General features: G+C 39.2%; 1 protein-coding gene across 1 annotated transcript in view; it reads right to left on the reverse strand.

Annotated features, from left to right (window-relative positions):
• The window catches only part of LOC136886748 (uncharacterized), a 595319-nt gene that overhangs the window by 405403 nt on the left and 174346 nt on the right, over nucleotides 1-15570 (reverse strand). Inside the window, exon 4 of the mRNA XM_068230940.1 lies at nucleotides 13677-13824. Within this exon, the coding sequence (XP_068087041.1) occupies nucleotides 13677-13824 (148 nt within the window). The remainder of the gene's footprint in view (nucleotides 1-13676; nucleotides 13825-15570) is intronic.

Consider the following 15570-nt stretch of genomic DNA (forward strand, 5'->3'; position numbering starts at 1 on the left):
GGACGGATTAGGATTTTCTTAGTCGGTACTGGATTCTTCCTGCTAATAGATTATGGGGTCTATTAGTTGAGAACTGCCTTCTTCATGCTTCTGTGAGCATTTTCCATGGACTTGCCTCGTATTCCGCCACTTATGTTTTATTCGCCTGCTCCCCTGGGAGATAGGGGGAGGTACCTGTTGGCTGTATAGCGACAGTGTGATCGGAAAGTCACGTATTTGTAGACCAGGTAATGCTGAGACCCTATTGGGTAACCGGTAGTGTACGCTGTGTTGGTCAGTGCTCGTTATTTTCCTTTTGGGGTCTTCTGATCTGAGGTTTTAAATTTCCTTTTAATTTGATTGGGTGTCCCTTTGTGGAATGAATTGTGATTGTTTCCATGCAGTAGGTTAGTTACCTGATTCCAGATTGTGTTCCCTCCTGTGATTCTTCTGTCCCTATTTCTGTCCTGTTAATTCCATGTCGCTTATTAGTGTCTAATGAAGTGTCTGTTCGCTTGGTGTTAGTTGGTTGATCTGTTGTTGATGACAAACCTGATTGCGCCCCCTACACCTAATAGTACTAGAGGTCTCCAACCGATCGTGCCTACTCTTCCCTTGCTATGAATTTGTTTATCTTTTAAGCCTTGGATTTTTCATATTTAATACCCTATCTCTGGTACCTTGAAGTATAATTTATTAATGGCCTATTGGTAGCTTGTCCTTATTCTTATTCAACTAGGTGATGTATTCTGATGTGGGAAGTTGAACCTGTGTTCGTGAAAAATTTACTTGACGCTCTTGCCAGTGTATTTTGGAAATTGTTAAAGATTGTTTCCTCTCCGTATTGTAATCCGGTATCTGCTAAGTTCTAAGCTTTGAATTTGACCCTGCTTTCTTGGATTTTATCTGTGTAATAACTTCTTCTCCGGGAAATATTTCCCTTGATCTATGTCATATTAACTTACGTTTATCCGGTTGTTGTAAGATGCTGTACTGTTTTTATGGTGCCTGTAATCTTGGTCGTTGCATTCTGAGTATCTGGTTAGGCCTACCGTGGGATGTTGTCATTTTGGTACTGTGTTTGTGGTATCTTAAGTTGTGATTGATGCTCTTGATTGCGAGTTATTGTTTAGTGGTGATCCTAAACCTGGGTATTGGGTCGCTACCGACCCGAGTGATGAATTATTGAGTCCCGTTTGACTTGATGATATGTAACGTTCCTTGTTCCATTGCTGTATTATGGGTACTCCTTGTGCTACTTGTACTTACTCTATTGATTTCTCCCTGAAGTGTGGGCTTCTGGTGTTCTCTGTGTTTTGAGTGGTACACTTGGGCCCTGACTCAATCAAGTGTAATAATCAGTGTTGATCTAAATTTTGAATTTGGTTATTCTGTAGTTCATTCACCAATTGCGTCTCCTTTGCCCTCCCTTGCGCCTTTGCGTTTCCTTTATCTTTTTAAATCCTAATTGTTCTGCCATGAAACAAGATATTGCGCTCTTTTACCATGGAAACCCGATAGATAGGATTAATATTATGATGGTAATCATGAAGTCTTAAAACGGACGCATATCGACAAGAACTTTATTAAAAAAGAATCTAGATATAAACTGTTGGTGCTGATCTTCAAGGTATGTGCAGGAACCGTGTGATGATAAATTAAAAAGGCGTGATCCTTCTAACAATATGTAAGAACTTTCGAATGCCTAGCTGGTGATTATACTCTTTTGGTTGGCTATGGTTAACAATTTAGTGTAACTAAGTAATTCAAAACTACTGAACTTTAAAATGAAAATGAACTTTCATTTGGTATAACAAAAAAACTGGAACTACAAGGATGTGTATTGAAGAACTTTCTTAAAGGAACTCTATTCGAAAGGAAAAAGATATTGATGTGTGAAAAGTTAAAAAAAAATGGAGAGCTAATGTAAATTATGAACTTATATTTTGGCTACAAGTATGCTGAACATTTGATCTTATTTTACATTGTAAACTGTCTAAGTAATATGAGAATGGTGGAATATTATGCATCTTGCAAGTGTGGTATAAAAAAAATGTTTCAGTGATCTTTCTCTCGTGTGATTGGTACTACAAAAATTTCTTGTTCGTTTGATCACTGTATGGTGAGAGCATTATGTGTGGTTTTTTGGGGGGAGGCTGTGACGTTGGTGACGAATATTAGCTCTCCCCAACTATATTTCGAATACTGCATTTGTGTTTTTTCTAAAATTGTGTCATTCAGAATTATTTCGGTCTTGTATTTTACAAGTACTTTCTATGTGGCCTTGCCCAATTTATTTGCTACCATCTCGGTCATTGTCACCATGAAATTATTTTACCTTAACGTTTTCTCTCTGAACCCTTATTATCTTGGTCTGGTACGATTCCGCGCCGTATGTTGTAGTTTCTTATTGAGAGCGAGTCTCTGAATTTCTCTCTCTCCGTGCGGTGGGCCATGCTCATTATCGGTGTGGTCCGCCATGAGTAATCCTTGGAGTACGATGGAGGCAAGACGTGTTTCGTTCCCTCTCCTGGGTCGTTTTCCGATCCACCACATAGATAAAGGATAACAGTGTTTCTACATAAGGACTTGTCCTTACTGCTGATCTATCAACTTTGGGAACGTCTTCCTTTTATTATGAATTTATAACTTCAAGTATATCTCAGTTATGTGAGTAACGGATAGTAGTACACTTCTCCAACTCCAACAAAGCAAGTAAGTCTTTTCTTCATTTCTGTCTTGGATCTGCTTCCTGCTGCGTGAAGAATTATGAGTGAAATTCTTTCATCTTGAGTATCGTCGTCGGTCTTGGATTTATTATGTCGTCCAGTTTTGTTTTAGGTTACCTTAGGTTTTTTTCTGAATTGGGTTTCCAAACTGTATCAAATTATACATGGGATCCGTTTGGTGAAAAGGAAGTGTAATTAATTAAAAACCAATTTATTTGATTATACTAATGAGTAATTATGAAAAATCTCTGTGTATAATCTTTAAACTACGCGAGATTTCACTTGGGTACCAGTCTCCTTATTCGTTTTAATTTCTTGTTTACCCCTGTTTCTGCTCATTTAATTTTGACTGTGTTTTGGTAATCTTTCCCTTTCCCTTCGTTTTTTCGTTGGACCTGTGTGTTATTTGGGTTCATATTTTCGGGGGTTGCCAAGGACTCTTGGCGTGTTTGTTACCATGGCAACTGGTCACGGTTGTGATTGTGTTTGTTGTTGTTTGGTGGCGTTCGGCTTCTCTTAATTATGCATGTGAATTTTCTTGGGGATTTTTCATTTGTTTTCCATACTTTATGTCATTTTATGTTTTCCCCTTTTATTGATCCTTATATTTTTCTGGCTTTCTGCCGGTTTATGTCTGCTATTTTCTCATCCGTGTTGCATGTACTGGGGGCCGTGTGAAATCTCCGTGGTGTTTAGCCTAGTGTTTTCGGTGTAATGAAAATATTTATAAGTTAAAGGAATGTTGTGAAAAGAAATACTTATTGAAGACGCAATGCATAAAACATGTTAATATTTCACACGTAGTTGGATTGGTTTGAAGTTATACAAAATGTATCAGGTAATTTTATTTTTCGTCCGGACGGCACGTTAAGTTTTTCCTTCCTAAATTTATTTGTAACCCAGTTTGGGTGGTTTTAATTTTGGACGCTTCCCTGATAGTGATGGCTTTATTCTTTTTTCTTTAAAATAAATAAATGTGTAAGTTATGTTCATTATGAAAAACTTGTCATCTTTATTGTAGATTAGAAATTTTACTACCGTACCAACATTTATTTTGGTTCATGGTCTCTGGGTAACGGATTGTTCAACTAAGTTTGTGGTATGCTTTGATGGTAAAGAATTATTTTGCTTCTGTCTTTAATTTTCTTGTCCCTGTTTGACTTCTACTGCTGACATATTCAAGCTCACAGCTACTATCCTGAATATTAGAAAAATTCGATCTTTTATCTTAGACTGAGTGTTCTTAATATTGGCCGTACATTTTGCTTTACCAATTGAGACACTGAGACTTATTTTTCCTGCCTGACGATGAAGTTCCTCAGCTGCTTCTACGGACGATCCTAGAATTGCAACATCGTCTGCAAAAGCCAGGACATCCATATTTTATTCAATAAGCATTGTAATGTACAAGAATTGAATTGAATTGAATTGAATTGATAATGATTATACATGCCACTGAGGCTGAAAAGCCCCTTTATGTAGCGTCTAATTATAACAAAATACAAGTTGATGAATATACTAAATACATTTTATAATATTAAAATATTAAATTAAACAAAAATATTAAATTAAACAGAGACAGATATAATCCACCCGTTAGCCGCCCCTATTACGGAATCGAAAGGTCGGCCTCCTAATCAGTTCACACGAACAATATTTCTTTTATCTGATATTTGATTGTAAGAGGGGCTTGAGTTATAACTCAAGATTAAAATTGCCAACCATCAGGCAGATTTTCTCTTGCAGATTTTATTGTAAAAAATCCCGTGCTTAGGATTTCAAAACAAATGGTGTCTAACAGTCGCCAATGAACTTTCAACACAGAGTCTTCTATGGTCTGGATAATGTAGTCCGGGATTTTGTTTATTCTTAAGAAGTTCAGCGTCTCCTTAGGAATTGTCCCTCTAGTGCCAATCATAAGGCCAAGGACTTCCTATTTTGTAATCTCAAACTTCCTTCCAAGATCCTCAGTGCATAGTTCATATGTGGTCTTTTTCTCATCACACACTCATCGAGGCTGCTGTTCATTTTCCTCGAATATTATAGTGGAATCAATCGCCATACCTGTAACTTTCTCCCGGTCGAAGACAACAATATCAGCTTGTCCTGGGGATCCATTTGTGGAAAGACATCCTACTTTTTCATAGATCTCCAATTGTTGTTTTCGGAGGCTGCCATCAATCAATGTGCGAACTGTGTTGTGCCGATTGTTTCTCATCGACTCTCCCTTACGACGGAACCCTAATGCTAATGCATGAGGTACGTCACATCTTCTGCATAGGGAATGTATTAAGGAACGTTCTAGAGAGAGATCGAACTGGGATGACATTGCAGTTCATTTTAATTCCTTCTGTCCATTGTCGGCATAACGTACCTCTCTTATTAATGATTCAATCGTTTCCATTCTTCCAGTGGGAAAAGAATACCACTCCCTTACCCTTGGATTAGAATGTGCAGCAACTAAAATGTTTAATCTTCAGAGCCCGGATGTTTATGCATTGATAGGTTAGAATGCAAGCTCACAGAAGCCGGTAGCAAATATAGTCTACCTTCACAACGACTATGTTACGGTGTTTGCATAAACATTAGGGGTACGGCCCATCAGAACCCCTATAATTTATGTTATTCTCGCTATATTATGGAAGAACGGGTGGCCGACACTTCCTACTAGCCAAATTAGTTTGCAGTCTAACCTGTTAGTGCATAAAAATCCGGGCTTTATTAATCATTATAAATGGATAACGAGTAGTTCGCAGTAAGTTCTACCTACTCAGATAGGCTGGTCTCTGAGGGGGAGTATATTGAATCCAGTTGTTCTATTTTCAACCATTTAGCAGTTTGACAAATTTTGGTCCAAATGATCCAGTGTCAGAAATTAATCCGACTAACACGGTTTTTATTCATACGTGTCTTTATATTTGCATTCCATCAGGCTAGCTAGAAGAAATATTGTAGTTTGCTTCGATAACACCCTCCAATGGCACAAAGAAATCCCAAGTATTTGTGTGTAACAGTTGGAAGAACATCCGAACACTAGTGAAAGACTGCTGTAAAACTCAAGACAAAGAATAACATCCTCTTGAAGCTTTGTGACAAAACTTGGTGTATCAGTGCTACTACTCTCAGCTGTCTAGTTTTTGGTTGAGTTTATACTCTGTTAGTCAATGCTGTAGCCCAGTTTGCATAAACAGATCTTACATGAAGGGGACGATCAGCTTAACAACATCAACAACAATCAAGTCAACTCACTAGGCAAGATGATAAACTAAGACATCAAACCACGGCTGCACACATGTTGCTGTTATGTATTATTTTCATAGAATGGCACAATGAGTGATTTTGAGTAGAAATTCTATAGTTTCATCGTTCTTGGTTATGTATTTATGTGATATATTACTTTGTTTTTCCCACTTTCATATAACCATTTCCAGAACACTCCAATAAATATGATAACAGCTCGTTTTCCAAATTTTGATGATATTTTAATTACGAATGACCTTATGGAGGTTTTAGATACACCAAGCAGTGTTTCCTATTGAGGATAAAAGTACAGAGGTCTTGGATTATTTAATACAAATTTGGAAGCTTTCTTTTAGAAAATAAACTCCTATCAGAAGCTGAAGAATTTTAACATAACAAAAAATTACAACCGCAAGATTAAGAGTTTCCACAGAAGCTCGATATCCGTAATAACAGGGATATAGACAAAGGAAACGGTGATACCAAAGTCAGAAACAGCTCCAAACGGGAGTTTGAGAACTAGTGTTCACTGCTTGGGAAAAGGAAACGAGTTGCACCATATGAGGAATGTACCGCATTCAAAATGTTAAATAATCATCATCATCATCTACTCAGAAGCGGATGTCGCCCATTAATGTCAATCAATCAATCAATCAATCAATCAATCAATCAATCAATCAATCAATCAATCAATCAATCAATCAATCAATCAATCAATCAATCAATCAATCAATCAATCAATCAATCAATCAATCAATCAATCAATCAATCAATCAATCAATCAATCAATCAATCAATCAATCAATCAATCAATCAATCAATCAATCAATCAATCAATCAATCAATCAATCAATCAATCAATCAATCAATCAATCAATCAATCAATCAATCAATCAATCAATCAATCAATCAATCAATCAATCAATCAATCAATCAATCAATCAATCAATCAATCAATCAATCAATCAATCAATCAATCAATCAATCAATCAATCAATCAATCAATCAATCAATCAATCAATCAATCAATCAATCAATCAATCAATCAATCAATCAATCAATCAATCAATCAATCAATCAATCAATCAATCAATCAATCAATCAATCAATCAATCAATCAATCAATCAATCAATCAATCACCTTACTTCCGGCTAACTACCTACTTTTATAGATTTCGGACACGCCGAGATGTGAGAATTCTGTCCCGCAGGAGTTCTTTTACGTGCCAGTAAATCTACCGACACGGGGCTGATGTATTTGAAAACCTTTAAATACCACCGGAATGAGCAAGAATCGAACCTGCCAAGTTGGGGTCAGAAGGTAAGCACTTGAACCGCCCGAGCCACTCGGCTCGGTGATTAGGGAAGTGATTATATTCTACAAAAAAAAAAAGAAAAAATGCTAAAATGAAAAAAGGCCAATTCAACTTTTGCTTGTCGAACACCGATACAGGCAGGTCATTTGGCGACGATAGGATAGGAAAAGGCTAGGTATGGGAAGGAAGCGGCCGTGGCCTTTATTAGGGTACAGCCCCAGAATTTTCCTGGTGTGAAAATAGGAAACCACGGAAAACCATCTCAGGGCTACCGACAGTGGGCTTCGAAGCTACTATCTGCCGGATGAAAGTTCACAGGTGCGCGCTCCTAACCGCACGGCCCACTCGCCCGGTGAAGGAAATCGCAAAACAGATTGTAAGTTGCATTTTATTGGCGTAAGAAGATGTAATTTTCTCCTTAACATCGATAAGACGAAGCGTTGCAATTGCCCAATTCCCCATAATACTTTTTTTCGAACAGAAAGCCATTATTCGTAAAGCCTATTTCATTCAGTTCCATCAATTCCAGCCTCTTCTACCATATATTTCGCTTGCTCTCTCATCTGTATAACTTGCACTTTCCGCAAAACCATTCCCTCCACTCACAGAGGCCGACAAAAAAGGATTCAGCCAATCAATTATAAATTCCAACCCTTCCTCCCCTTCCGCCCACCACTTCTACGAACCGTCCCTTCTCAAATTCGCATTACTCTGGCGGGATACCTTGTGTTACTTTCCATCCTACAGATGGCATTTCGATCGTATCTCAAATGGAATGGAGAAAGTAGAGGAGAGAAGAGGAGACGACAAGGATGAAAAGAAATTGGAGAGGACATCACATTTTCATCTTGTAGTAGATGGGGACTAAATCTTCTCATCTGTGATCAAGAGATGTCAGTTTCTATGTGTGTCTGAAACTGGAATCTTCTATGGAAAGATGGGTAAAGCACGGTACAAATTGTAACTGCTAACAGGTGATGCTGTGCAATTCATCTGTATACAGGGCGTATCCGTGATAATGTTGCAAATTTTGTGGAATAATAGAGGATATAAATACACAGTGTAATAATATGTTATGTCCCAACTTTTAGGGCACATTCTTCACACGTAGAGGAAGCAATTTACGATTCTGAAGGTGATTGGGATCAGATACCGAGAACGAAGAATTTTATACAATCTGTATAAAAATCAGTCTGCAGTGATAAGAATAGAGGGCTTTGAAAAAAGAAACAGCAATCCAGAAAGGAGTGAGGCAAGGCTGCAGTTTGTCCCCCCTCCTTTTCAATGTTTACATAGAACAGGCAGTAAAGGATATCAAAGAGAAATTTGGAAAGGGAATCTCAATCCAAGGAGAGGAAATCAAAACCTTGAGATTTGCCGATTATATTGTTATTTTATCTGAGACTGCAGAAGATCTCGAGAAGGTGCTGAATGGTATGGACGAAGTATTGGGTAAGGAGTACAAGATGAAAATAAATAAGTCCAAAATAAAAGTAATGGAGTGCAGCCGAACGAAGGCAGGTGATGAAGGATATATTAGATTAGGAAATGAAGTCTTAAAGGAAGTAGATGAATATTGTTCCTTGGGTAGTAAAATAACAAACGATGGCAGAAGTAAGGAGGACATAAAATGCAGACAAGCACAAGAAAAGAAATTTGCTCGCTTCAAACATTGATATAGGAATTAGAAAGATGTTTTTGAAGACTTTCGTGTGGAGCGTGGCATTGTATGGAAGCAAAACATGGACGATAACTAGCTGAGAAAGAAAGAGAATAGAAGCTTTTGAAATGTGGTGTTACAGAAGAATGCTGAAGGTAAGATGGATAGATCGAATGACGAATGAAGAGATACTGAATCGAATTGGTGAGAGGAGATCGATTTGGCTAAATGTGACAAGAAGAAGAGATAGAATGATAGGACACATCTTAAGACACCCATGACTTGAGCAGTTGGTTTTTGAAGGAAGTGTAGGTGGTAAGAACGGTAGGGGTAGACCAAGGTTTGAATATGACAAGCAGATTAGAGCAGATGTAGGATGGAGTAGTTACGTAAAAATGAAAAGTTTAGCACAGGATAGGGTGGCATAGGGTGACATTAATCCTGGGAAACAGTGGAACAGAACGTACAGGAATACAACGCGAAAACTACAGAAGGTCTTCGTGCGCATATACGTATAATATTCACTGCACCTGTTTCAGGCACACAGTCTGCCATTAAGACCAAGTCGTCCGTATAGGTCAAACTGATTAATACATTTCCACCTAACTGAATCACTTCCTGCCGCTTTACACCATTCAGTAGATGATTCATGTACAGTATGAACACCAAAGGCGAAATATTACCTTGTATAGCTCAAGTAAGTACCTTGAACTGAGAACTCACTGTAGCTCTACTGTCAACATTGATTGCTTTTAATTATCTACAATTAATCCCAATAATCCCTCAGCACGGTTAAAATCTTTTCACTCTGCATTCTGTCATTTGGCTGAGGAATTAGGAAGGATGGAAAATACATTTCATTATCACAAAGCAACCAGAATAAATTTAATCAGAGTTGAAATTGTTAAATGTAATGGGAAGTTAGGGATGCAAGGGCTTCATATTTTAGTAGGATGAGCATGGAATGTGAGTAAATTGCATTTTGATTGGGTGAAGGCAGTAAATTAACCTATCTATAAGAAAAGAAATAATATACCGGGTAATTCTCCAGCCCCTTATTTTATCTGACATAGGCAACCCAAATAACGCGTTCAAACTAAAGAATCTTGAAATTTAGTTTTATGAACACAAAATAACTTGTAATTTCTCTTTATGATCGATAAGGCTCTCCCCTACCTGTGTGTCATCACTGTAAATTGATCCCTGGATCTAGGAAATGAAAAACTACTATGCACATTTCCACGCCAAGCATCATTCTGCAAATATGTGATTTATTACGCCTTAAAATAACACAAGAAGCCGTAATACGACCGAATTAATATGTTATACCACGTTCTCTGTAATGTAAGGAAGTTAACTGAACACTGTAAACAATCATTGAACATTTTTTTTTTTTTTTTTTTTTTGCTACTTGCTTTATGTCGCACCGACACAGATACGTCTTATGGCGACGATGCGATAGGAAAGAGCAAGGAGGGGGAAAGAAGCGGCCGTGGCCTTAATTAAGGTACAGCCCTAGCATTTGCCTGGTGTGAAATTTGGAAACCACGGAAAACCATTTTCGGGGCTGCCGACAGTGGGGTTCGAACCTACTATCTCCCGAATACTGGATACTGGCCGCATATAAGTGACTGCAGCTATCGAGCTCGGTGCATTGAAGATTTTGAAACGGATATTAACTTTCGAGGTGGATCGGGCATACTTAACTATAAAACCTCGAGCAAGCATGATGTATGTTGACTTAGTGGCTGAATCCGTTAAAGGCCGGAGCGCCAGGTGTGTTTCGGGAGCATAGTGGTTCGAATCCACACCAGGAAAAGATTTTGAACGACAGAGGTGCTCCATTTTAGCGGGGATACAATAATCAATATTTATTTGCTATTGGTTTTATGGGGTGTCTGCCTCTGTGGTGTAGTGGTTAGTGTGATTAGCTGCCCCCGGAGGCCCGGATTCGTTCGTTCGTTCGTAATCTGTTTTTCTTCCGGGGTCGGTTTTTCCCTCGGACTCAGTGAGGTATTCCACCTCTACCGTCTCAAGGGCAGTGTCCTGGAGCTTCAGACTCTGGGTCTGGGGATACAACTGGGGAGGATGGCCAGTACCTCGCCCAGGTGGCCTCACCTGCTATGCTGAACAGGGGACTTGTGTGGGGATGGGAAGTTTGGAAGGGATAGACAAGGAAGAGGAAAGGAAGCGGCCGTGGCCTTAAGTTAGGTACCATCCCGGCATTTGCCTGGAGGAGAAGAGGGTAACCACTGAAAACCACTTCTAGGATGGCTGAGGAGGGAATCGAACCCCCTCTACTCAGTTGACCTCCCGAGGCTGAGTGAACCCCGTTCCAGCCCTCGTATCACTTTTCAAATTTCGTGGCAGAGCCGGGAATCGAACCCCGGTCTCTGGGGTGGCAGCTAATCACACTAACCTCTACACCACAGATTCGGACGGCCCGCATTCGATTCCATAAAATTTGAAACGCGGTACGAGGACTGGAACGGAGTTCACTCAGCCTCGGGAGGTCAACTGAGTAGAAGGGGGTTCCATACACACCTCCGCCACCCGAGAATTGGTTTTCCGTGGTTTCGCACTTCTCCTCCAGGCAAATACTGGGATGGTATCTAACTTTATACCACGGGCGCTTCCTTCTCTCTTCCTTGTCTGTCCCTTTCAATATTCCCATCCCTCAACAAGGCCCCTGTTCATCGTACCAGGTGAGGCCACTTGAGGAGGTACTGGTCCTCCTCCACAGCTGTATCCCCAGACTCAGAATCTCACGCTCTATGACACTGCTCTTGAGGCGATAGCGGTGGGATCCCTCGCTGAGTCCGAGGGAGAAACCAACCCTGGAGGGTAAACAGATTAAGAAAGAAAGAAAGAAAGAAAGAAAGAAAGAAAGAAAGAAAGAAAGGAACAGGTTGATATGTGGCAATATTGCAGTTACCGTAAACGGGGTTGATCGAAGAAGAACATGTTCCACTCTGTGAGTCGAACCTAATAGTAAACAGCTTGGCTGATGCTAGAGCAGTGATGCGTGATTTAACCACCTTAGCTACCGCGAACCGTAGTGCATGGTTAGCACGTTGTAGTTCTTATAGTCTCTAGCTGTCAAAACTTAAGGTAGTGTTATTCGCAGCTGTGATCGTTTTACACATTCATTATTAGAGCCCGGATTTTTATGCATTGATAGGTTAGAATGCAAACTTACTGAAGCGAGTAACAAATATAGTCTATCTTCACAACGACTATGTTGCGGTGCTTGCATAAACATTAGGGGTACGGCCCATCAGAAACCCCGTAATTTATGTTACTCTTGCTACATTATGGAAGAGCGGGTGGCCGACACTTCCAACTAACCAAATTAGTTTGCAATCTAACCTGTTAGTGCATAAAAATTCCTGGCTTTATTCATTCCAGTTTAAGTAATATAAATAACACCGACGCTAGTGATTTCTACCATACTCGGCATAATTGTACTAAGGCCATAAAATAATTTCGTGTGGCTATTTCTAGCCGAGTGCAGCCCTTGTAAGGCAGACCCCCCGATGAGGGTGGGCGGCATCTGCCATGTGTAGGTAACTGCGTGTTATTGTGGTGGAGGATAGTATTATGTGTGGTGTGTGAGTCGCAGGAATGTTGGGGACAGCACAAACACCGAGCCCCCGGGCCATTGGAATTAACCAATGAAAGTTAAAATTCCTGACCCGGCCGGGAATTGAACCCGGGACCCTCTGAACCGAAGGCCAGTACGCTGACTATTCAGCCTACGAGTCGGCCATAAAGAAGCAGCTAGTAATGTTTTTTTACATGACTGTGATATACGCGTTAGTTGGGTTACCTACCTCCGTAAAAGATAAGGGGCTGGTGAACCATCCGGTATAGTGGAGATGGCGTTCACAGGTATTTTGGAAAGGAGGGTATAATCAACTGTGGAGAGTAAGTAGGATGAAAACCAGTATGATTTCATACCAGAGAGGGGCTGCTAGATGTGCATTTTCAGTATGGGTTAATTAAAAAAAATTACTACAGGAATAGACAGTTATGTTTTATAGTGCAAGAAAAGCTCCTCAGGTAGACAGCTCGCTACAAGACTATTGTGACTGATAGGGGCACAGTGGTGGATGAATATCAATACACACTGTGGCATTAGCGAAACTGGATTTACATTGATCCGTTTTAAAACACTGTGCGCTGAGTGAAAGCTGGATGGATTCATGGATTCAAGCAATTTCATTGAGTAATACATTAAAGTAGGCGAAGTGAGGAAATAAAGCCTAGGTTAAGAATAATTTCGATGAATGAGGCTGTACACATAAACAGACTTCGGTGGTGGGGTCATGTGAGGCGAATGGACGAGGATAGGTTGTCTAGGAGAATTATTGACTCGACCCTAGAGGGCACGCGAAGTACAGGGAGACTGTGGTGGCGATTGTTGGACTCAGTTTTGTAATGATTGAGCGATGTTTTAAATTCCCTAATATGTAATGTCCAATAAGCAGCTTATCCTAAAAAACGGAATAAATAATCATACATCTGAAGGTGCTTCAGTTATGAAATTAATGTGCCATTCGAATATAGCAGTGAAGAAGATATGCTTTACTATAAATGTTAAACAAATTAATACTCGTAGTTCAACATACAAATCTCATGAAATACCTTTGTCAAAGGAATTTTACATTCTGTGTTTAAAGATATACCGTACCTACACAGATCTTTTGCAAAATTTTACCAGCCTAGTAAAAATACATTTTAGAGACCTACCTGCGTCTCGGGAATCTGTCGAGTGGAGAAGCGCTTCAGGAAGGAATCTTCCCTCTTTAGAGGAGGTTTCTTCTGGATGGTCGAGCTGATTGCACCGGAGAGTTGCACAGTAGTGCGGAGTTTCATCCACCTCTGGTTGCTCTTCGTCCTGCAGCATTTCAACAACATCTCATTACATCCATTTTTGACAAATATGAATTCGATTGTTTTAAAATTCTACACATAGGAATCAGAATATTATTAATTTCCATTCTCATGATTTGAAAACTATGCACTATAGTATAACAGAGCTCTAAAATTAAAAATTCTAAAATAATTTTAGAAACAATATAATATTCAGTAACCACTCGTAGAATTTCGAAGTCAACAGTACCATATAGTTAGACATCGGTTGTCGATTTTATGGTTTCTTCAGGCCAAATATTTAAAAGCTTCCGCTTTTAATGGGACATATATGAGAAAGAGGGGCATGATTTAACCATCCTCGGAGCACCACTACGGGAAGATTGAAAACAGATAAAATGTACAGTAGGTGCTTCCTTCATCTCGCTACGATGACCATATTTCTATTCCACTTTCCTACTGATATTTAGTTTAAGTTGAATTGCGCGTGTGTTGTCAAAAAGTGGGTAATTAAATGCGTATGGTGTACAGGCTGTTATTCAAAACTTAAGTTGTAGATAATATAATAAAACCTTTTGCTGATTCTTCAAATTCGCACTTTTGCAAATACACTCCCATAGAAATTAGATGGACACACATAAGAGATATCTAAAAAAATAAGGAATACGAAATTAACTACGAAATTAGTGTTACAAATCATTCAAATTTTCCTACGTTCTTCCAATACCTTGGGAATAAGGTTATCGGACGATTGGGAAGATTTCTTCTGGAATGTAGACCACCTACATGACCAAATCGTCGACTAGTTATTCATAAATTTAAGTTATAATTCTGATGATAATAATAGAGGACAGAAAAGGATGTAAGGTGTTTCAACTTTACAGTATCAATGCGAATAATATTATGTTGATAATACAGCGAATAATCTAATTACAGGGGTGTAACCGAGGGAGGATTACTGGGGGTTAGTATCCCCCATGGGATTTTTACAAAAATAAACAGAAAGTGAAAATTGACTCAATAGGTCGTCTCTTGGATTTTCATAGATACAAAATAGATCTCTTGAATCTATTTTATGTGAAGCCTCGAAACTTGGATTTTAGATTGTAATCGGAACATACTGTTCGCCATAAAACTATTCACTATGATGTAATCTTACTATGTATAAAAATGGATGTATGTGTGTGTGTAAATGACACATGTCCTAAACCACGGGAGCAATTTCTACCAAACTTGGTACACGTATTACTTACTATTGGGAGACGAGCACTGTGGGGGTAAGCCATCCCTAGCGCCCTTAAGGGAGAGGGGTCAGGGGGGTAGTTTTAAAAATAATCGGGAATAGTGTCGAATTCATAGTTTTCAGGGTCGCTGAGTTGAAAAGTAATACTCCAGAATTTTTTAATGTCCAAGTTCAGTCCCCATTTAGGTGGGGAGTGAAGGGGGTGAGATATAGAAATAATTAAAAACAGTTTCGCATCCATAGATTTCAGGGTCTCTGATATGAATAGTAATACTCCGGATTTTTTGCAAGTCCAAGCGGGGGCGAAGGGGGTGAGATATAAAAATAATCGAAAAACTATATATAAAAATCGTATCTTCTTCTTCTTCCTATATATAAAATTGATGTATGTGTGCGCGCGTGTGTGTGCGTGTGGGTGTGTAAATGACACATCTCCTCCTAAACCACTGGAGCAATTTCACAAAATTTGGTACACTTATCAATTAGTATCAGGAGACAAACCGCGTGGGGGTAAGACACGCCTAGCAC

The sequence above is a fragment of the Anabrus simplex genome, chromosome X, assembly GCF_040414725.1.
Source record: "Anabrus simplex isolate iqAnaSimp1 chromosome X, ASM4041472v1, whole genome shotgun sequence".
NCBI classification, from domain to species: domain Eukaryota; kingdom Metazoa; phylum Arthropoda; class Insecta; order Orthoptera; family Tettigoniidae; genus Anabrus; species Anabrus simplex.